The sequence below is a fragment of the Trypanosoma grayi genome (assembly GCF_000691245.1).
Source record: "Trypanosoma grayi strain ANR4 Tgr_254_V1, whole genome shotgun sequence".
Taxonomy (NCBI): Eukaryota; Euglenozoa; class Kinetoplastea; order Trypanosomatida; family Trypanosomatidae; genus Trypanosoma; species Trypanosoma grayi.
This window is the reverse complement of record NW_008825873.1, coordinates 1-20,722: the sequence shown is the minus strand read 5'-3', so window position 1 is coordinate 20,722 and position 20,722 is coordinate 1. Positions and strand designations below refer to the sequence as shown.

General features: G+C 54.2%; 13 protein-coding genes across 13 annotated transcripts; all 13 read left to right on the top strand.

The window, feature by feature from the left end:
• Positions 1-109: 109 nt before the first annotated feature.
• Positions 110-1,138, top strand: DQ04_02541120 (mitochondrial RNA binding complex 1 subunit; the record flags this gene model as incomplete). The annotated part of the gene is made up of 1 exon (XM_009311983.1): positions 110-1,138. One exon carries the CDS (start codon positions 110-112, stop codon positions 1,136-1,138), a length of 1,029 nt encoding a protein of 342 aa, XP_009310258.1.
• A 223-nt stretch (positions 1,139-1,361) lies between these two features.
• DQ04_02541110 (hypothetical protein) lies at positions 1,362-1,826 on the top strand (the record flags this gene model as incomplete). The annotated part of the gene is made up of 1 exon (XM_009311982.1): positions 1,362-1,826. One exon carries the CDS (start codon positions 1,362-1,364, stop codon positions 1,824-1,826), a length of 465 nt encoding a protein of 154 aa, XP_009310257.1.
• Positions 1,827-2,414: 588 nt separating this feature from the next.
• On the top strand, positions 2,415-2,822 carry DQ04_02541100 (hypothetical protein; the record flags this gene model as incomplete). Its single annotated transcript, XM_009311981.1, has 1 exon — positions 2,415-2,822. The coding sequence occupies one exon, from the start codon at positions 2,415-2,417 to the stop codon at positions 2,820-2,822; it is 408 nt and encodes a 135-aa protein (XP_009310256.1).
• Positions 2,823-3,285: 463 nt separating this feature from the next.
• Positions 3,286-4,716, top strand: DQ04_02541090 (hypothetical protein; the record flags this gene model as incomplete). Its single annotated transcript, XM_009311980.1, has 1 exon — positions 3,286-4,716. The coding sequence occupies one exon, from the start codon at positions 3,286-3,288 to the stop codon at positions 4,714-4,716; it is 1,431 nt and encodes a 476-aa protein (XP_009310255.1).
• A 514-nt stretch (positions 4,717-5,230) lies between these two features.
• Positions 5,231-6,133, top strand: DQ04_02541080 (hypothetical protein; the record flags this gene model as incomplete). The annotated part of the gene is made up of 1 exon (XM_009311979.1): positions 5,231-6,133. One exon carries the CDS (start codon positions 5,231-5,233, stop codon positions 6,131-6,133), a length of 903 nt encoding a protein of 300 aa, XP_009310254.1.
• A 226-nt stretch (positions 6,134-6,359) lies between these two features.
• Positions 6,360-9,029, top strand: DQ04_02541070 (hypothetical protein; the record flags this gene model as incomplete). The annotated part of the gene is made up of 1 exon (XM_009311978.1): positions 6,360-9,029. The coding sequence occupies one exon, from the start codon at positions 6,360-6,362 to the stop codon at positions 9,027-9,029; it is 2,670 nt and encodes an 889-aa protein (XP_009310253.1).
• A 336-nt stretch (positions 9,030-9,365) lies between these two features.
• DQ04_02541060 (hypothetical protein) lies at positions 9,366-10,484 on the top strand (the record flags this gene model as incomplete). The annotated part of the gene is made up of 1 exon (XM_009311977.1): positions 9,366-10,484. The coding sequence occupies one exon, from the start codon at positions 9,366-9,368 to the stop codon at positions 10,482-10,484; it is 1,119 nt and encodes a 372-aa protein (XP_009310252.1).
• A 201-nt stretch (positions 10,485-10,685) lies between these two features.
• DQ04_02541050 (hypothetical protein) lies at positions 10,686-11,075 on the top strand (the record flags this gene model as incomplete). Its single annotated transcript, XM_009311976.1, has 1 exon — positions 10,686-11,075. One exon carries the CDS (start codon positions 10,686-10,688, stop codon positions 11,073-11,075), a length of 390 nt encoding a protein of 129 aa, XP_009310251.1.
• A 261-nt stretch (positions 11,076-11,336) lies between these two features.
• DQ04_02541040 (hypothetical protein) lies at positions 11,337-13,049 on the top strand (the record flags this gene model as incomplete). Its single annotated transcript, XM_009311975.1, has 1 exon — positions 11,337-13,049. One exon carries the CDS (start codon positions 11,337-11,339, stop codon positions 13,047-13,049), a length of 1,713 nt encoding a protein of 570 aa, XP_009310250.1.
• Positions 13,050-13,623: 574 nt separating this feature from the next.
• Positions 13,624-15,957, top strand: DQ04_02541030 (putative NIMA-related kinase; the record flags this gene model as incomplete). Its single annotated transcript, XM_009311974.1, has 1 exon — positions 13,624-15,957. The coding sequence occupies one exon, from the start codon at positions 13,624-13,626 to the stop codon at positions 15,955-15,957; it is 2,334 nt and encodes a 777-aa protein (XP_009310249.1).
• A 1,050-nt stretch (positions 15,958-17,007) lies between these two features.
• DQ04_02541020 (choline dehydrogenase) lies at positions 17,008-18,597 on the top strand (the record flags this gene model as incomplete). Its single annotated transcript, XM_009311973.1, has 1 exon — positions 17,008-18,597. The coding sequence occupies one exon, from the start codon at positions 17,008-17,010 to the stop codon at positions 18,595-18,597; it is 1,590 nt and encodes a 529-aa protein (XP_009310248.1).
• A 636-nt stretch (positions 18,598-19,233) lies between these two features.
• Positions 19,234-19,947, top strand: DQ04_02541010 (hypothetical protein; the record flags this gene model as incomplete). Its single annotated transcript, XM_009311972.1, has 1 exon — positions 19,234-19,947. One exon carries the CDS (start codon positions 19,234-19,236, stop codon positions 19,945-19,947), a length of 714 nt encoding a protein of 237 aa, XP_009310247.1.
• Positions 19,948-20,068: 121 nt separating this feature from the next.
• DQ04_02541000 (hypothetical protein) lies at positions 20,069-20,545 on the top strand (the record flags this gene model as incomplete). Its single annotated transcript, XM_009311971.1, has 1 exon — positions 20,069-20,545. The coding sequence occupies one exon, from the start codon at positions 20,069-20,071 to the stop codon at positions 20,543-20,545; it is 477 nt and encodes a 158-aa protein (XP_009310246.1).
• Between the last annotated feature and the right edge of the window lie 177 nt (positions 20,546-20,722).

Genomic DNA, 20,722 nt, shown 5'->3' with positions numbered 1-20,722 from the left:
AATTATTTATCGGTCATTTCTGTCTTGTGGTATTTTTTTTTCATTTTTACATTTCTTTTCTTCGTTACATGCGCAGTGGGGTGGGGAGTAATTGTAGGTAGTCACCTGTATGTTGCGCCGTAGCGAGCTTCTGTTCAAAAAGGGCTGGACGCACAACCCGGGACGCACACGGCGTGGTGGGAAGAATCTTGCATGGCGTCCAAAGATGTCGGAGCGGACCCTCGAACGGTTTGTGCCGCTCAATCTCGCGTTTCCGCGTCGACACCCGAACTCGTGGCAAGAGCTGCAGTTCCGCCTTTTAGGGTACACCAAGTGGCCGAAGGAGATCGGCTTCTACAACACTGGCGACAACTTTGAATTGACACCTGAAGCAATGTTTCGACTCTACTTGAAGAACCGCGATGAGACTTTCTGGACGCGGCTACACAATGAGAAGACAGTGGTGCACCTGATGCCTAAGGTGGAGAAGGAACCGAGGAAATACATGAAGCAGGTTGACGATATATTTCGGCACCATCTAAAACGCTTTGGCGCAGATCACTACATTTACAATGCTGTTATACAGGCAACTGCCTTTGCAAAGGACTTCCCACGTTGCGAGCAGTTGCTGGGTGAAATGCGCTCCCTCGGACTGGAGCCCAATGCCCAGACGTACGTGAACATGATGTTGGCGGTTCGTTTGACGTGCGAGCCGCGTGAAAAGGCTGAAGCGTATTTTCTTGAAGGTGTAAAATGTGGCGCATTGAGTTCCGTCATGCGCCTCGACACAGAGTTCCAGATGTGGATGGACCAGCTTGACCGACTCGGTTCATTCACCGCGAAGTCCGGTCACTTGTCGGTGAATGAAGAGGGTGCAAAGCCGATGCCTCATGATATGTGGGCGTTGTGGGGCTGGCACCGCTCTGAAGCGAAGTTTATTAGCCGCAAGCAGATGATCAATGAGCAAGTGCGGAACCGCGTGCGCAGCGGGGGTGAATTGGTGGGTACCACATACTCCAAGGCACGGCGTCAGCCGTGGGCAAAGTACAACGGCATGCTTCCGTTCGACTTCAACGGTCCATCGTACCGCGGTGGCGTCGTTTTCGCGGATGCTCCTGCTGCAGCACACAACACGGAGGCTTGTGGGACAGCCTTTTAGCATTTTCTGTTGCATGTCAAAAATTGGCACCAGACATCCTACACGTGTCTTCGCGAAGGTGTGTTTGCTTGTGTGTGTTAATGTGTGTGTGTGTGTGGGCATGTGTGCGTGAGTGGAAGGTGATAACAATGAAGACGCGTTGTTTCTTTTCTGTGCCTTTTCTTCGCTTTTTTCTTTCTGTTGTTGTAGGATAGCAGTAGTGAGGAACGAGCAGAAAAGAGGCATGAGTAGAGAGATGTGTGTTCGCGTGCGTTTTGTCCTCAGCGGCGCCTGCCATCCGTCTTACTCAGGCCGTCAGGTGCAGCTGGAGGTGCCGCTGGCGCAGGAGAACGGCGCCCCTACCACAACGGCGCACATCAAGAGTTTAATACGGAGAGATTGGCCCAGTGACCTATCGGAGATGCGGGACACCATCAACACTGCGGAGCTAAAGATACTTAAAACTGGGAATCTTCTCGCAGACGACACACCGCTGCGCAGTGTTCTCACCGCTGCAGAGGCGCAGGACTGTAGACTTGATGCTCCTTCTGCTCCCCAGGACGGGGAGGAACCCAAGTCGGTGCTCATGCACCTAGTGTTGCAAAAAAACTCCGGGCTGGTGAAGCGCGACAAGGAGGGGGATAAGCCGGGCACCAGTAAGCGGAGCGAGGTGAGGCCCAGCGACAGCGGCTGCTGCCGGCTCATGTAGAAACACATTCGCCGCAAGACGAAAAAGGCAACAGGGAAGCAGGGGTGGGAGTGGTGGAGACGCAAGCCATTACTTCTCCCTCTCAGTATAATGTTTTCCCCTATGGTATATATATATATATATATATTACCCACTGCCGCTCTGTGTTTTCTGTGTGAGCTAGGTTTTCTTTCGGTTGCTGTCGTTACTGTTGTGTTGTATCTTTTGTTTCTTGCGCTCAGTCGGGTAGCGTGCGCCACACTTTGAGCCGGTTACCGTCACTTGCTACATCCCCACGATATCAGGAGCGGATATGAAAAGTGACGGGACAAGAACGGAAAGAAAACAGAAAGGTACTGTGCGCCCAAAATGAAAGAAAACAAAAAGAAAGGATGAGGAGCAAGTACGTCACTTTTTTGAAGCTGGGACATAAAAAAAGACGGTGAAACTATTTGTTTTGGCTCCATCTGTTTCTTTTGAGTCTGGCTGTCTATTTCTATATGCTCGTGATGTGGCTCGCCTTCCCCACGCTTTCGCGTCGAAAGGCGGAAATCAGAAGGAGCAAAACAAGGGAACGGGTTCTGACATCATTTTAAGGCGCTTAGACCCATGCGCCTTACACCAGAGGAGAAGCAGGAGGTTTTGGACACTGTCGCGGAGATGATCGCCTCCACCATTCATGGCGCCAGCGGCGTGGATGTGCACCAGGTCCTTGCGAACTCTCAGGCCGTTCCTCAGAATTGGCGGGAGATAGTGCAGCAGAAAGTGGATGCGCGTCAAAGTTTCTCCACTGGTGGTCGGAGCAACGACGCTTCCTCCGCCGAACACGAGGCGCCACAGCCGCTGCCAGTCCTCCCTCCGTTGCAGACGTCAAAGTGGGATTGTCCGAAGTGCGGCGCCCGGCAGGAAGTTGTCGACGCCCGAAAGTCATTGAGGCGAAGCTGCACATCTCCTGCTGTGCGAATACTCTCTGACACAGTTACTTCTCTTTGCCCAGCTTGCGCTAAAGCCGTGTGATGAATATGTTGGAGAACAGAGCTCGAAATGAAAGCGCGCTTCTTTGTTTTCCTTCCTACTTACGTATAATCTGTTTTGGCGTTTTGTGTGTCTAGTGGGTGATTTGTCCAATGTACACATTTACTCCGACGATGTGATGGTGTTTGATATTTTGTGGTGCTGCGAATGAATTCGTTCTTTACTTCTGGTGTCAGTGGTTAACTTTTCAGCCGGGATGGCAGGCTCACCGGCATTTCCACCCGATACTGCGGTTCTTGTTCCCAATTTTGCCTTACTTCTGTCCCGGATCGGCAATTTTGCGTTTTGCTCACTCCTACTTTTCTGCTCTTTTTCTCTCCCTCCCTCTGTGTGCATGCATGTGGATGTTGGTGGATTCATACATGCCAGTACGCTCCCGTTCTTTTTCTTCCCTCTGTTGCAGATTATACTTTAGGGAGCTTGGGAAGACGTGTCCTTGCGCAAAATGAGCCAAAGCACGTCTGTGGCGTCTTCTCTGGGCTCACACCTCTCTCGGGGTGGCGCCAGCGGGGAGACTCTCTCCGAGAAACAGAGCAAGTTACTCCAGGTTGAATCATTCGTTAAGAGGCTCCCCATCGAAATATTACATCGCATCTTCATGGAAATAATCGAGAGCGACAACGATGATTTTGCGTGGATCGGTGTACTCTCAAGTGTATGCTTGCAGTGGTACCACGCATGCCAGCATACTGTCATGTGGGAATTCGTTGCCAAAAAGATTTTTGTGGCGTATCCACTCGTACAGCGGCTGCGCAGCGCCCCATTAGACCAATCTGACATGCGGCTTCTGAACAGCATGCGACGCCTGGGTGCACCCGAGCAGTTTATTACACAACATGACACCATGGAGCCGCTTGTCGCACCCACTAGTCAGACACTGCTCTATGCAATGGAGGAAGTTAAACATTACCAGGAGTGTCGCAGTTACCATGAATATGTGCAGCGGCGGCGTGTTTTTGTCTTGCAAATGCTTCTCTCATGGACACTCCTGTCGTTCTCACTCTTCCTTGGCACTACCATTTGTGCGGCGGAGGGAATTGCGTTTGGCGAGTTGTGTACGCCTAGAACAGCATTTTCCCTGTTGTGGATGACGTACCTTGCGATTGGCATTATTGTCATTGCAAATGTTGTGATGGAGGCACACTTCGAACCGAAACCCCTTTTTTACCGTCTGCGGAAAAACAAGCCTCTTATTATGCGCTCTGCCACAGCAATTCTTGTTGGCATAATATGCATTGCGTTTCCAACTTTGTTGGTACAAATCAATTATGCTGACGAACAGCGCTTTGGGTGGCTGTGGTGTGGTGCCACGCCCATTGTTTCCCTCTGTCTGTGGCAGCTCTACATACTGCTTTCTTGCGTCGCACCGGATGTACGACAGCAGCTGCACGAGCAGCGAACGGACTTCAGGCCCACAGCTATCATGGCGTTTTTGGTAATAAATGTCCCCTACGCATTTCCTGTTATGTTCGCTGGGGCTATATTCTGCATACTTCAGTACGTGGAGCATGGGGGCCGCATCTACGCGCTGATCGGCTCCATTCCGGTGCTCGCCAGCCTTTCGGTGTTAACGCTGCTTTTTCTGCTAGACTTCTGTCTTACTCGACGTGCAAAGGACTTTATCACAGGTGTGTGCCTTCTCATTGCAACACTGTTTCCACTTTCATTGTTATGGACCGATTTCCGTGGGTTTTGCCTTCTCCCTGTCGCCGCTGCGTCGTTTGTGTTTTTTCTCACACACTTGAGATTGGTGGCCTCACGAGCCTTTCAGGAATTGGTTGACGGGGGATGCGGTGCCGATAGAAGTGGTGGCGGCCACAGCAGCAGTAGCAGCAGAAGCCGAGGCATTAGCAGCAGACCGACGCGTATCCGATGATACAGTGGACCTCTTACAATTCGTGTTTCCCGTGTCTCCTTTTTTGCGTGCCGTGTGACAACAAAAGTATAAACTCTGTCATACAATCGGGCAACGCACGAGTGATGTACCCCAAGGCGGTTTGTTATCCCCCTTGTTTGCTGCATCCACACACACTCAACCACCACCCCTTTTTTTTTTTTCCTTCGGTCTTGCTTGTTTGTGTGTGCGTGCGTTTGCATTTCTGTGCAAAGAAAACAAGGAAAAAAAATATATATTTACGAGTCATTGCCACTTCGCTTTGTGCCGCTCGCACAATACTGAGCGCGTCACGTTTTCAGTTTTGACGTTGGTGTCACCATTCGGTGTCTTCAATTATGTTGACTGCATCGGAGTGGTATTGCCTCTTCCATGGCTGAACGTGATAACGTCGGAAACGAGGGAGTTACTTGTAGCATTACTTTCCGGTTTTGTATACTGTTTTTCTTTGCTTAACTGAAACTTGAGTAGCACAGGATCACGAGAGTGTAGGAGGATGAAGCATCATCACGCCGGAAATGGGCGCTTGGACGAGGCAGCAATGTGTCTTGAGCAGCTCCGTGAGCAGCTTAACCACATGCGAGCAAACGACCACCAAGCAGGTGTTTCTGTCCAAAATTTTCCACAACACAGCGCACCCATAATTGAAGATAGTGCTTTGGTGGACCCATTGGTGCGGCCGTCAGCGTGGGACACCGAGCGGCGGGCGCAGCAGGTGGAGTGCAAATCTAGCGAGCATATTCTGCGGCAGCTTGAGGCACGATTGCGGCGTCACCAGGAGAGTGGCGTCAAGAAGCGTGGGGAATTGGCCTACGCAGTGGGGAAAGCTCACAGCGATATGGAACAGTTGCAGTATTACACCAGGCGGTGCCAGCTAGACATGCAGGGCCGCCTGCAAACCTTGCAACAGTTACTGATAGATATGACTAGCCGCGCTGAAGGTGAACTTCGCCGCCCAGCTATAGTTGTTAAGGGGACGGCTAGTTACATGGAGGATGAGATTGAATCCTCTGCATGCAGAAGTAGAGACAACGGTAGCGAGGAAGACGCACGCATGATGTCAAGACTGAAAGAAATACAGAGTAAACTAGACTGTGTCCGCCGCAATATCCAACATGGAACTTCAGAAATAACAAAGTTTTCTGCAACTTCCTGCTCTTCTTCGCTTGGTTGGAGTTGTAGTGGTGATGGTTGTGGTGTTGCTTCTGTCCGGGGTCTCCAATCCGAGTCGCAAGTAGAGCGTGCTCGCGCAGATGCACAGCTGACTGCGCTGAAAGAAATGTTCGTGAATTTTGTTCAAAAAAGTCTAGATGAGTTGGAGCAGCTGCGAAGCGAGCGAGTAGAGGCGGAAGAGCAGTGCAACCTCTTTCTTAACGGAGGAAGACCTTTTATCGAATAGTGCTTTCATTCCCTTTCTGTGCATTCGACAAGTTTTTATTGTCAATCAGCTCATTTGCTGTTTTTGCTAATGTTCTTCTAAGTGAAAGCAGCGGGGCGGCTCTCTTCAAAAACAGCAAATGCATGGGTGCATCTGCACATATTTATGTATATATGAATGATGTTTCTTTTTCTTCTATTTCACTGGTTATAATAGTATAAATTGTGAAGAAGAGCCTTTTCTTCTTATGGATGATAGCATCATTCAGGTGCCGCTCTACACGGCTACCTCTGCCTGGCGAAGAGAGGCGCAGCTGCGCGGGCTGCTGCGCAACCACCCAAGCGTCATTGCAAACAGCGGCCCTCTTGCGGCTCCTGGAACCGTGTTCAGTACTGCACGACTGGCACCACACAATAGCGAGAGTGTGCTGGCGATGGGCCTCAGCCCACTGGGTGGAGGCGGCAGCATCGGGCTGATGGCATTTGATAGCACCGAGCCAACGCTTGAGGGGGCAACACGCATGCGGTGGCTTGACATGCTACCCGACGTGTGCTTGAGCGGTGTGGATTGGTGCAACCAGTTGCTCCTTGTCGGCAGCACCCGCGGACGCATCTTTGTAGTGGAGATCGACCCACGCAGTGTGAATGAGAGTAGTGGGACGTTGGAACCCACTGGGTGTTTAATGACCAGGGATGTACAGCAGACGGTTGGTGACATTATCGTTACACCGAGCAGCCACGCCGCATCGACACTTGTTCGCAGTGTGCGGTTCAACACTGGTGTGAATGCATCTAGCGTTGTGGCGGTGTCGGACAGCCGTGCCATGGTGTGGGACATGGAGGGTGACGCTTACCCCGTCCGTACTTGGTCCTCCAACGCGGATATCAATGGTGAGCATGATGCCTTTCTTTTTGCGCAGTGGGCGCCGCGCAGTGATGCCGTTGTGCTCACCGGTAGCTACAATGGCAGCCTTATGCTAACCGACATGCGAGAGGATGACCGTGCTATGAAAAGTTTGACGCTGCCGATGCGTCTTGGATGTATGGTGCGGTGCGCGGACTACAACACGCTACTGCCCTTTGTTGTGGCAGCTGCGTCGTCGGATGGCACCATCTCGGTGTTTGACTGTAGGTATCCATACAGCGCGGTGCGCACAATTCCATCTTTGCAGGGTGATGTCTCGTCAATCAAGTGGCTGAGGCTCCACCCAGATCTCCTCGCCACCGGTGGCATTGATGGCTCAGTTTCTATGTGGAACCTGCGGTATCCCCCGACTTATTGCGTTGGGCGTGCCCAGTACAAGTACCTTGTGGCCGACCTCGCGGTGACGCCGTCATCGGTGGAGCAACGCGTGTTTGGTGTTACAGGCGGTGGAGAGCTGACACTAACAGGACTATTGCAACCGGCACTTGCTGCCCTCTCTTCGTCAATAACTGACCGTGTGAGCCCGCAGCAGGTCGGTGAAGAGGCACCCCATCTAAGAGAGCGTGAACGACAAGCCGCAGGCCTCCTCTATGCGAGGCAGCTGCGTGCGGCGTATGAGATTATCACCGATTGTGCTGTCGAGCGTTTTAACCGCAAGGAAACAGCAATGGCGATGGCGCTCGTTGCTCTTATGGACGTTATGATGATACCCAAGTTTGACTACAAGGAAAAGGTTGAAGAGGAGGCACAGCGTGTTTTTGGTATGGAGGCAGCCTCGCATTCACAGGCTTTGCAAGCATTCAATGAGCTTATTGTGCGTTCAAGCGAACGGCTCTGCATTACATTGCCTCTCGACAAAATTCGGGAGCTCGTACGACCCAATCCCGAAGATCTCAAGAAGCTTGAGGCACTTCGGCTTAATTTGCTACTGCAACACGTTCTGCACTCTGGAGATGCCGGGACAGTTATTAGTGGTGTGCAACTCTTTGCTGCCAACGCTGGGAATCTTGACCTTGTTGATAGTGAGACTGCCTGCAACATTGCCACGATGTTGTTGAAGGAGAATTACACCGAAGGAGAGAAATTTGTTCGCACCTTGTTGTCCTTGTTGATCCAGCGCGACGGTGCTGCTGTTGCCCGCACATTGACACGCCGCCTACTTATTGTAGTACAAGAGCCTCTCATAACGGCGGGCCTGCCTTCCCGTCAGGCGAAGCGACACGAAGAACGCTTTCTTCGTAATTTGTTGGTTGCACAAGAGGCTATAGAGGTTCAGTTGGAGATTCAAGGCATGGGCATTGAGCGGTACAATCAGGTGATTTCCACAGTGAACAGTTACCAAGGGCGTTGCCTTGAAAGGGGTGAGAGTGGCATCTTTGGGTGGTTGGCCGTGAAGCCCCTTCTTCTTTTTCTGCAGTGTCTTACAGCAGATTCTAACTACGCCACATTCTTTTGGGCGTGTGTGCAGCTGATTGAAGCATTTGCCAAGTGCCCAGGCGTGCATCAGGTGGAGGCTGTCCTCTTTGGCACCGTCGACCGCATTCACACTGCTGCGAATCGCATTCGTAGTGATGTACAACAGGCGGCCAGCACAACTCGCTTCTCCCCACCCGTGCTCCGGGAGGCGGGCAAAACACTTGGCACAGTCCTCGACTTCCTTGTGGTGTTGCTCCGTGTACAGCTTGAGTGTGAGAATGTGGCAATTGAGAGTAATATGCCGCAAATACCGCCCGTTATGGCGCGCATTTTCGACATCCTCAGCACAGCATCGTCAGACCTCTTAGAAGCATGGGCAGCACTCCTCGACACACTGGCAGCTTGCGCATTGCGTGACCTTGTGCGGAAGTGCTGCCTTGGCTTTGTGCGAAATTTTTCTCTCAGTGTTGAGGAGCTGATGGAGGTTTCGGCCAAAAAAGAGGAGGATGAGACGCTGAACGAGATACTTGACACGTGCGATGACTTCCTCAACAAACTTCTCGAACATGGCGACTAATGATGTTGTGGTTTTCTTGCTTTGCGGATGCCCATGATGACGACGTCGATGATGAGAATGAGGATGCCGTTTTTTTTTTCTTTGCTGCTTTTTCTGCTTGGTGCCTGCTTGTGAGTTGCTTGCGTTGCGCATATTTTGTGGTCCTTTTTGTTACCCTCAAATATGGAGTGGTGCGAGAGGCGGTGAGTGGGGTTTATTATCACCGTCATGCTTCTCCTTTGGTTTCTCTCGTTCTTGTTCCCTTCTCTTTGTGCTTGTTACCATCGCAGCTGGTGACACTCACACGGAAGTGGGTGTGATAATAGCAAAAGCGAGAGACTTCGCCGTGTGTTTAGGATGAGGCCGTTGCGAGTGCCACTTGCCACGTTGGCCCGCCTCGCTCGTTTCTACGCGGGAGCAGCCCCTACCCCGGAAGCAGGAGCATCGGTAGGGCGGGGCTTCAAGGGGCCGCAGAACATCGGCCCTGGTCGCAGCGGCCCGCAGCACCAGCAGGCGAACCCGTACAAGTCGTGGGAGCATATGAACCATAAGTGGCTTATCATGATGTGCGTCGGCTGCCTTGCAGGAGGCATCGCCGCTGGTCAAGTGGTGGAGGTGGATGAGAGGGAACTTCGGCCCCCCTTCTTGAAGGAGGCGGTGTTGGCGGATGTCGCGAAGACATTTGACTTCCGCCCCGACCTCGCGGCTACAGGCATCCGCGTTGCATTTATCCTCGCCGCCCGTCGCGCTGGACTTGCGGTGGACTCTATCGATGACTCGTGCGCTGTTGCGAGCGGCCTCGAGGACATCGCCGGGGTGCTGCGGCATCTCTCAACGGTGTACAGCATCTCCACGGAGGACGCCGCCTCCCTGGTGGCGCTCGCGGCGGTGAAGTACTTGCAAGGGCCGTGCGAAACTATTGGGACCGTCTGGCGGTGGGGCCGCAATGACACGGATGAAGCTCCGCCGCGGAAGAAAGGCGCCAGTGACTCTTCGTGCGCTACGCTGCCAGCGTTTCTTGAGAGGCTTGGCGGCCTCACCGACGCAGAGTGCGTTGCGCTGATGGCGTGTCATAGTGTAGGGGAGTTCCACGAGCATGTGAGTGGCCTTGACGGCCTATCCCACATTGGCAGCCGTTATAACTTGAGTAATGAATACTACAAGTTCCTTCTGGCGAATGAAAAGAAATTTGTCGAGTTTGAGGTTCCTCGTACGGAAGAGAACAAATCCATCCAGCACCTTCCAAAGGATTTTGTGTGTGTTTACGCACCGACAGCGAAGAAGGGGAAGAAGCAGCAGTGTGTGTTTAATCGTCGCGAAGTGGACGCAATGCTGCAGAACAAAACCTGGCGAAAGTTTGTGGAGCAATACGCAGTGGATGAGGCGGCGTGGTCTCAGGCGTTTCAGTCGGCCTTCACAAAGATGATAGACGGCAATTTTAAGCGTCTTCGCCCCTACGGCACATCAGCGGAGTGATGCGTATATGTTTCTGTGTATTTCTGTTGTTGTTGTTGTTGTTGTTGTTGGGGGTGTTTGGAGAAATATTGGCGACAAGTTCATCTGTTGATGTGTCTACTAACGCTTATTTATTTGAGGCTATGCTCACTTCGGAAGATTGTGGCACGTTCCTCACGCTTTCCTTTCTGTCTCTCCTGCTGCAGGGGTTGCCACCGTGTGATGCCTGGGCGAGAAGTGATTCCTCGCACAGCGGTCGATAAAGATCGAAGACCTGCCGGTAGTCCATACGCTGCGTCGCTGGGTCCAGCGAGGCATAGACTGCCTAAGCAGCAACAGCCGCAGCAGATAGTTGCCGTTGAGCCGGCCTGTGAGTGCTGTCTCAGACTGCTGCATGCCACGCATAGGGTCCGCCAGGCACTAGAGGATGTGCTGGTAAACGCCAGGATGGTGTTCCTCAGCGACACGTTGCACCACCAAATGGGGGACGAGCGGTGGCTTCGTGCCCTGCAGGCGCTTGGAGAAGAGAAGACGACATACTTTGCAAGGACTGTGCTGCTTAGTAACATTGTGTCAACGACAGACTGCAAGCTGGTGCAGCTAGATAGATAGACTGTGTTTGCGGCTTGATGCCGGTGCGTGGGCATCAGTTTCTCTTTCTTTGCATACGATGAATGGAGGAGTCCCACAACTGCTGCTATGTCTCTTATTTCATTATGTTCAGTTGATTCAACGGAACCCTTCCCCTATTGTGTTCTCATTGAGCAGCGCGTGCAATACACACATAGCAGGAATAGAAAGAAGCGGAGCCCCGCAGCGCAGACTCCTTCGAGAGATTTAGAACCAGAAGAGGCACCAGTGGACAAGTAGAGGATGACCGATGCGTACGTGGAGAAGACTCAGAAGGAGCTGGGTGCCATCATCACTACACCCAAACTCACTGAGAAGCTCCTCTCAAAGCCACCGTTTCGCTTCCTGCATGATATCGTCACGAGCTTTCTGAAGGCAACAACATTCCCCGAGGGCCTTTACACGAGTGATATGCTCGACAGCGGCAACATAACAGATAAGGGGAAAAAAATTGAGTTCCTGACGCTTCTCATCGCTGCAATAGAGGCTGCAACAGGGCAGAAGGTCTCGGCAAGCCCGTCAAAGATCATCGCGGGACAGGAAGCGGACAAGACGAATGAGTTGCTGCAGCTCCTCGCAACCTGCGCCGCGCTCCCTGCTGAGAAAAAAGTCGCGGCGGTGGCGAAGGCGAAAGGCGGCAAGCCCGAGGCACCCAAGCAGGAGGCGCAAATGACAGCTCCCAACAAGGAGAAGGATGACGAAAAAAAGAAGGAAGAGGAGAGGCGGCTGCGCAAGGAGGAACAGAAACATGAGGATGAGGCAGAGAAAAAACGCGAGGCTGAAGAAAAGAAGAAACGAAAGAAGGAGGCCGAAGTGGCTGCCGCTGCCGCTGCCGCCGCCGCCGCCGCGGAAGAAGCTAAGCAACAGCAGCAGAAAAAAGAAGAGGAGAAGGCCGCTGCTTTGGCACGCGACGGCGACGACAAGAAGAAACACGGCGATGATGGAGCGGCTTCCAAGAAGCTAGATGACGCGAAGAAGAAGGAAAGCGAGGAGCGGAAAAAGAAGCGCAAGGATACTTCGGATGAGAAGACCCCAAAGGTCGACGACGAAGAACACCGTAAGCGACACGAGGAAAAAAAGCGGCGTGAGAGGGAAGCTGCGGAAAAGGAGGAGGTGGCAACAGCCGAGAACAGCGCGTCGTTGCTTGCACGCCCCTCCCGCCCAGAGCCGCGCGCTACTCCTACTACTACTACTACTACTACTACGGCGGCGGCGGCGGCTGGCAAGGCCCCGCCGCGCACAAAGCCGACACACGAGGTCGTTGACGGGTCCCCCAGCGGTGCGGCACCCGTCGCCGGTGTCATCCGCGAGAGCAAACGCACCAACGACAAGACGTCACCTCTGGCGGGTAGCGCCGCCGACAACGAGGATTGGATGCGCATCGCGGAGCAGCAGGAAGCGAAGCCGGCGAGCAGCACTGCAGCAGCAGCACCTGGCACTGCCAGCGAGGCCGAGGCGAAGGGCTACTTGGGGCAGCAAGCGCTGAAAGCCAAGCGGGAACAGGAGGAGGCAGCGGCGCAGCGGGCGCGGGAGGTGGACGCGCGTGCCCCACGCGATGGCGGCATCGTCATTCACACCAATAGAGGCGGCAAGTCCAGCAACGCGACGGTGGAGGGGGAACTAAGCAAGTTGCGTGAACAGCTGCAGCTGCTCACCAAGGCATCCAACCCATTGGGCAAGCTCTTGGAGGTCATCTACGATGACATAGACACAATGGCTCGGGAGTTGGAGATGTGGCGAGCGGAGGCGCGGGGTCAAGCGCTGGCCGCCGCAGACGCGAGGCGACAGACAATGGAGAGCCTGCAGGAGGTGCACGCCCAGCTGCAGAACTTGGAGGATGCCATCAATGACCAAATACTCAAGACCCACAACATCCGCCGCAACGTCATTAACAATGAAAACGCCATCGCTGGGATGGTGCGCATGATTGTCAGCCCCGATATTGCGAAGCGATAGTGTGGTCTCACCGCCGGCTGATGTAGAGAGATTGAGAGAGAAAAAAAGAGCCGCCAGGGTTGTGTCCTTTTTTTTGTGGTTCTTGTTGTTTCTCCCCCGAAATCATCACTACTACTCGGTGCGCCACATTCTCGACTAGTAGCTGCCATTTTCCTTTTTCTTGTGTGAACTGCCGCGTGCTTGTGAGAGTCAGCGTGCCTCAATCTCCCTCTCTTTCCGCTTGTGCGGCTCCTGTTGGCGCCCCGCCGCATCCTCTCTCCTTTTCCTTATTGTTTGGTTGGCTGTCGCTGCCCGTTGTGCGAGCCTTGCGCGGTTGCCGTCGAAGCGCAGTAAGGAAGTGTGAAAAAATAGAAGGAAGAAAGTCAAGCAAAGCAGAGCAAAAGGAAAATATTCAAAGCAAACGAACAACGAAAAAGAAGGGACGACGTAGTAAGAGGAACAACGAGAAAAAGGGCCCCTGGTAACAGCGCGTTCAGCAACAGTGAGGGGGAGAGAAGGGAAAATCAGCGGAAGGGAATCTTTGGTTTGTGTGCGTGTTTGCGAGGCCGTACAAGCGGGGGAGCACGCGGCGGGAATGGAGAACTACGTGCAGCTCCGTGTGCTGGGGAAGGGCTCCTTCGGCTCCGCGTGGCTAGTGCAGCGGCGCAGCGACAAGGCGCAGTTCGTCGCGAAGGAGGTGCGCCTCGTTGGTATGAAGCCGGCTGAGCGGGAGAGCGCAAAGCACGAGATTGACATGCTGCGCACGCTGAACCACCCCAACATCACGCGCTATGTAGATCACTTTGAGCACCACGGGTCTCTCTTCATAGTAATGGAGCATGCCAATGGTGGCGACCTTTATACGAAGATTAGGAACCGCAAGGGGGCACGGTTCACGGAGGACGAGATCCTGCACTACTTCTCACAGTTGTGTCTAGCCCTTCTCCATCTGCACGAGCGGCACATTCTGCACCGCGACCTCAAGACGCAAAACGTCTTCTTGACGACGGACGGCGTAGTGAAATTAGGAGACTTCGGTATCAGCACAGTTCTACGGAACACCTTTGAGCTGAAGCGGACGGTGTGCGGGACGCCGTACTACTTTTCCCCCGAGCTCTGCCTAAACAAGCCATACAATAACAAGAGCGATGTCTGGGCCCTAGGTTGTATATTGTATGAGCTAACGACACTCACCCACGCCTTTGACGGGAGCAACATGAAGGCCCTCGTGCAGAAAATCCTCAAGGGTGTCTATCCACCCATCCACACTAGCTACTCTGCTAACTTGTCGAAGCTTATTTCGACCATGCTCCAGATTGACCCCCAGCTACGTCCGAATGTTAGTCAAATCATCTCCCTTCCTTTCATTCGCGACTCGCTTTCGAGTTTGCAGCGTGCGGTAGAGGTGGCGCACCACGACAAGCGGTTGTGCCCCCCGTCAGAGGGGAGAGTTGAGCGGGTGCGCACCCCACAGCGCGACGCAGTGGCGCGTGTCGAGGAGCGCCGAAAAGAGGAGCAGGCGAAGGCGATGAAACTTGCAAAGGAACGACAGCTGCTGCGGATGCAGATGGACCAGCGGCAGCGTGAGAATGAAGAGCGGCTGCGGCAGATACAGGAGCAGAAGCGTCAAGCGGAAATTGAGCAGAACGCACGGAAGAAGGAGTTGGAGGCACGCGCGCGCGAGCAGAGACGGGTGGTGGAACGGCGTGCCAAGGCTCAGGCCCTTCTGCAGAAGCAGCGGGAAGAAGAATGGGAACGCAATATGCGGGAGCAGGCGGAGGCGTTCAAACGCAAACAACGAGAAGAAGAGCGCCTTGCCCGCGAGAAGGCGGAACAAGATGCCCTTCGCGAAAGGCTCTTCAGCAACAACAACAACAATAACAATCTCAATTGTGAGAAGCGATCAGAGCAACAACCTCTGTCGGCTGCTGCTGCTGCTGAGCTGTATCGTGACATGCGGCGACAGGCGGCGCTAAACAAGCAGCGCATGATGGAGGACATGAAGTTGCAGCCGGAGCGCGTCGAGCCCGCTCTCGTGTTGGAGCCGCGACGGCGAACATCAGGGGTGCGAGGATCACCACCCGCGCAACGTCCACAACGCGTCAACTCGCTGGGAAAGATGACTGCAGAAGAGGCGGAGGAGGCGCGACGACAGGCCTTCTGGCAGATGCGGCGCGAGGCGGAGGAAAACAAACGACGTGCGCTTGGCCTCGATGCCGCACCTGACGTCATTTCCCCGAAGCGTTCGTCGCTGCAACAACAACAACAACAACAACAACAGCAACAACAGACGCAGCCGCCGCCACCGAAGCAGCAGACACAGCAGACCAAACAGCAACAGAAACAATCACAGCTGCAACAGAAACCGGAGGAGGTCTCAAGGGAGGCAAGCTCAGTTGTCTACGCGCAGCGGTCTCCACCGAATGGGGCATTCACGACAGCGCCACCCGCGGCAAATGTAGATAGGGGACGCAGCTGCAACGCAGTGAACGGTGATTCCGTGGCCGCTGACGAGAGTGGTGAGGGACGGAAACGCGAAGCAGAACTGAATGCGCTACAGACTGCCATTGACGCCGCACTGACGCAGGGTGACAAGCGTGCCGCTGAGGAAGACTTTAATGACGAGGCGTTCCCTGACACGGACCTGACGAAGTTCATGGTGGATGGGCAGACGCTTGTGCTGCCAAATGTGCAGGCGAGCGACCCGCTGATGCACCGCATCGAGTCGCTGCGCCTGTTCCTCGAGGGGAAGTTAGGGGAGGTCGCGCTGATGGCGTCGTACCGCCAGATGAATAACATCGCCGCGGAGGATGATGAGGCGATGCAACGCGTGGCTGAGATGCTCCCAGAGGAGCATCAAAAGTACATACCGGTAATTGCGCAATTGATTGTATGTGAGGATGCATTTAATCGCCAGTTGTTGCAATGACATCTGGTGAGGTCTCTTCCTTCTTTTTTTCATTTTGTTGTGGTGAACCCATCCGTACTATGGCTCCGCTTCAATTCTCTGTGGCTCCATCATCATCATCATTCTAACCACCACAAGTATGTGTATGTTTTTGTGCTGTGACCGTGCTGGGGGAAAGGGACATGCGGCCTTGCATGTGCATGCTTGTTAACGCACTTTTTTTGTGTGTGTGTATGTGTGTGTATGTGTATGTGTATGCGTCTGCCGTAGTGCCTGGGAGACTAAGGTGGCCAAGCAGCAAGGGTGTGTTTGTGTGTGAGAGAGAGGGGGGGAGAGAGGATGGTGGTATGACGGAATGGGAGCAGAAGGACAAGAAATGGCTTTACTGTTTCAGTTTGATGGATCTCTTCAAGCATGTGTGCGTGCGTGCTCATTCTTATTGTCCCGCCTCTGAGGGAATCTCTTCGCTGCTTGACTCGCACTTGGGTGTGTGCCGGACACAAACACCCAGATCAATACACACACACACATATATATATATATATATATATGTGCACGCAGGAAAAGTGTTCGTGTTTTCTTGGCCGCCTACTCCTCTTTTCTTTTTATTCCTTTGTTGTTTGGTGGTTCATGTTGGTGCTGTTGCTGCAGCGCACAATAGAGTTGCGCAATTTTGTTCCCCCTTCCCCTGGTGTTCTGCCGTGACCCTCGCGCTGGCCTGCTGCCATGCCGTTCAGCTTACGTCTAAGCACACATGCTCCATTTTCCTTCTCTCTAATATTTCTCGTGTGCTGCGCGGTGAAAGAGAGGCACAGAGTGTGCGGCCGAAGTAATGCATGAAATAACGTGCTGCTGTGATGCTGGGGCGATGTGCCCGTTTCTCCTCGTCCCCCACATGCCGATTGCTTTTTCTTTTTGCTTCTTTCTTACTCTCTTTCTCCCCTCCCTTCGCTTTGCCACACCGCCGCTGTACACACACACAGACACACACTACACGGAAATAGTAGTAGTAGTAGTAGTAGTAGTGCTGGTAGGGACGAAGTGCGTAGTGTCACTGAGCTGCACGTTGGGATGCACCGTGGCGTTACGCTCCTCCACTCGAGGTATAACGTCGCCGTTGTCGGCGGCGGTCTTGCCGGTTGCCTCATTGCTGGCCGCCTCGGCATGGAGAACGTCAGTACCGTCGTACTTGAGGAGGGCGCCGACATTCGCGAGAAGCCGCGCTGGCACCGCGACATTCCGTGCAGCCTCCTTGCCCACCGCCACGCCCGCCGAAACTACGAGAGCGCCAAGAATGTTACGGCGCCGCAAAAGACACATCGCGACGGCGCTGCGCCGGTGCCGGTGATGATCCCCACGCCGTGCGTGCTTGGTGGCGGCGGCGTGATGGGCGGCCGCTCGTGGAACCTCGGCGACCAGGAAGACTGGACCGCTTCCGCGTGGAGCTTCCGCGACGAGCTGCTGCCGCGCGTGCAGAAGCTGGAGAACTTGGAGTTCTCGGCGCCGCACCGCGGACGACGCGGCAAGTTCTTCATCTCCCGCTCGCAGGCACTCTCGCCGTTCTTCAAGACATTCTGCGAGGCCATGTCGAAGGACACCGCACTGACCAGTGAGTTCAACAAGAAGGAGTACCGCGTGCGGACGGGGTGTGGCAGAGCGGAGGCTTTCATCGATCAGCGGTCTGGCAAGGCGAACACGACTCTGCAGAGTTATCTGTTGGAGACCATCGCTCTCAAGCGGCCTTTGCATGTGACCTGCAATGCGCACGTATTCGGCATCAGCGCCGTGGAGGGTGACAAGACAACCGCTGCCGGTGTCTCGTACACCACTGCGGACGGCCGCACAGAACACATAGAGGCGGATGCCGTCATCCTGTGCGCCGGTGGCATTGGAACGCCGCGACTGCTCGCCTCCTCGCAGGGAACACTCTCCATCGACCCGGCAGTTGGCAGCAACTTCTGGGACACGCCACAGGTCAAGATGCAATTCCGCACCCGCATGCCCCTCAGCCACAACTGCTTCATGGACCCGTTGGTGCAATTGTGGCTTGGGCTGAACGTCAGGTACGGCAAGCCTCCCCTCGCGTTGTGCTCCGCCTACGACGACATGATTTGCTACTGGTCTAGCACCGGTCAGGAGTACCCCGATGTCAAGTTTATCTTCCAGCCATTTACGATGAACAACGACGGTTCGAGGCCGGATGGTGTGGCACACGGTGTGCAAATCATTGCCCAGCTGGTGCGTCCGAAAAGCCGTGGCTGCATCAAGGCTGACGGGACAATTGACCCGCAGTACTTGGCCCACCCTGATGACGAGCAGGCTCTCCGCAAGGCTGTGGCACGTGTGACGGAGCTAAGCAAGATGCAACCCTTCTCGAATGTCTTTGTTGAGATGGTTGGCGAACACTTTGAGTCGGCGGGAATCTACGGTGGGGCTACGTCACCCGTGCTAGATCCCGCCACATTCTTGGTGAAGAACACCAGCAATGTGTACGCATGCGATGAGAGCATTCTCCCCTCCCCTCTGCTGGGCGACTCGCTGCCGTACATGCTGGCCTTGGCGGAGAAGTGCGCCGACGAGTTCCTGCATAAGCCTGACCTTCACCACAAGAGGGAGGCTGCTGCTGCGGGGGAGCAATCCAAGGCACGGATCATTTACTAACGCGCACACATTATCGGGAGCGGCTTAACGACAACAAGAAAAAAAAGAAGAAAATATCTTCCCTACAACGACGAAGCAATAGCGGCTTTCTTTAGCCCCAATTTTTTTTTTCGTTTTGACATTTGTGTGTGTGTGTGTGTGTGCTCCCATGCATGTGGTGGTCGCTTTTTTTCTTTTTTTGCGAAGAGGGTATTCTGTTGGTGGCGATTTGATGCCGCGCTCATGGACCCGTCGCGGCTCTGCGTGACTGCGGGCAGGTGCGAATGTGCCGCTGCGTCTCTCTCTGTCTCTCTGTCTCTCACACCGTGTGCCCGCGCATCTGCGCCTCCTTTCCCCTTTTGGTTTGCTTGCTTGTATTCGTATGCGTGGTGAAATAAAACAAAAAAAAAGAAGAGTTTTCTTGTGGTGCCAGCGGCTTCAAGTGGCTGTTTCGTTATCTTTCGGCGTGGAGAGAAGGAAAGCGCTAAGCGGGATCGGCCAGGAACACAAGAAGCGAGAAACGAGAATAGTAGTATAGGCGTGCCGTAGCGAAAAAGGAAAGGAAAGAGTGGAGACAAGTGATATATATATATACCCATCTACATCTATATATACCTTGCCTCTTTGTATCTTTCGTGTTTGTGAGGTCGTGTCTCGATGCCAGAGGGGAATTCCGCGTCGTCATCGTCGTCGAACGGTATGCTACCGGCGCCGTCCAACAGCAGCAACCACGAGCTGAAGCCCACCACACCCAGTGGCGGCCGCAAGCAGTTCACCATTCCCAAACTGGACGAAAAACAGCTAGAGATGAAGTTGACGGATGCCAATGGCACGAACAGCACGTTTGTTGTGGCGGAAGGCGTGAACAGCGCTCCGACGGAGGGAGTCTCTGCACCGCTCAATTCAAACGCCCCAGCGTTTGTGTTTGGTGCAGGGGGTGCGTACAGCAACGCCAATGTGATTGCCGCCGATAGTCCCTCCAACGCCGCATACCTGGCGCTCCTTCAGCAACAAAGCCTGCAGTATCAGTTGCAGCATGCCACCGCCGCCGATCAGGAGCTTTTCGCCACGCACAACCTTCTGCAGCAGTGCCCCCGTGCTGTGCTACTGATGGTGCTCTCTTCCATCATTGATGAGAACCCTACACTGTGCCCTTGCATACGGCAGCGCTGCGAAAAGGCCTCTCTTGTGATTTCCCAGCATCAGCAAGCTGCAGCCGCTGGGCGCTTTACGNCCTTGCATACGGCAGCGCTGCGAAAAGGCCTCTCTTGTGATTTCCCAGCATCAGCAAGCTGCAGCCGCTGGGCGCTTTACGTCTCATGCTGCTGGTGGCGCGCAGTGGACGCCTCACGCCACCGCGAGCAACTATGAAAGCCCGCGCGCCGCTGCATATACGGGAAATGCATCGCCACACGCCACTAGTACGCGCAAGGGGCGAGGTAATAAATTGCGGGAGGAGGGCATCTGCAGTGTACACAACAGCGTGCGGTCCATGAACCACCTACAGCTTAACAAGCAAACGGGGATGTACGAGTGCGTGCACGGTTTCCACTGCCTCGAGGACGGCGGGTCAGCAGCGGTAACACCGAGCAAGTTCAACCGCGCCAGTTCAACGAGCGCCGCTAACAACAACGGCACCGGCGCCGGTAGCCCCATCGCGGGGCCGCATTGTCAGTTAAGAGCGTCGCCTGCGCATGTGAGGCCGATGAGGTGTGTGAGCGAAAGCACCGCCGCCACCACCACTACCAACAACAACAACAACAATGTCGCCAGCAGCAGCGGCAGCACCAACAACAACAAGTTGGGCTCGGCCGAGTTGGGCCACGGCAACAGCGACGACGAGGTGGCTGCGCAGAACGGAGGGGGACCGCCCGCAAGGCAAAACGCGTCGGCTGCCGACCCCCAAATGGACGAGTTGAAAAACATCTTGCAGACCGTGCGTGAGATGGCGGAAAGGGAGGAAAACTAAAGCAATTAATGCGAGCGTGCCAATGAATGTGAACGATCAATGTGATAAGATAGCCGATGTGAGCGCTTACTGCTGACTTATTGTTTGTTCCTGCGCCTGCGTACTCCTGCCGCAGGCCCACACGCACACACAAACACGAAAAAAAAAAAAACACGCATGCGCGGGTTGCGGCGGCGG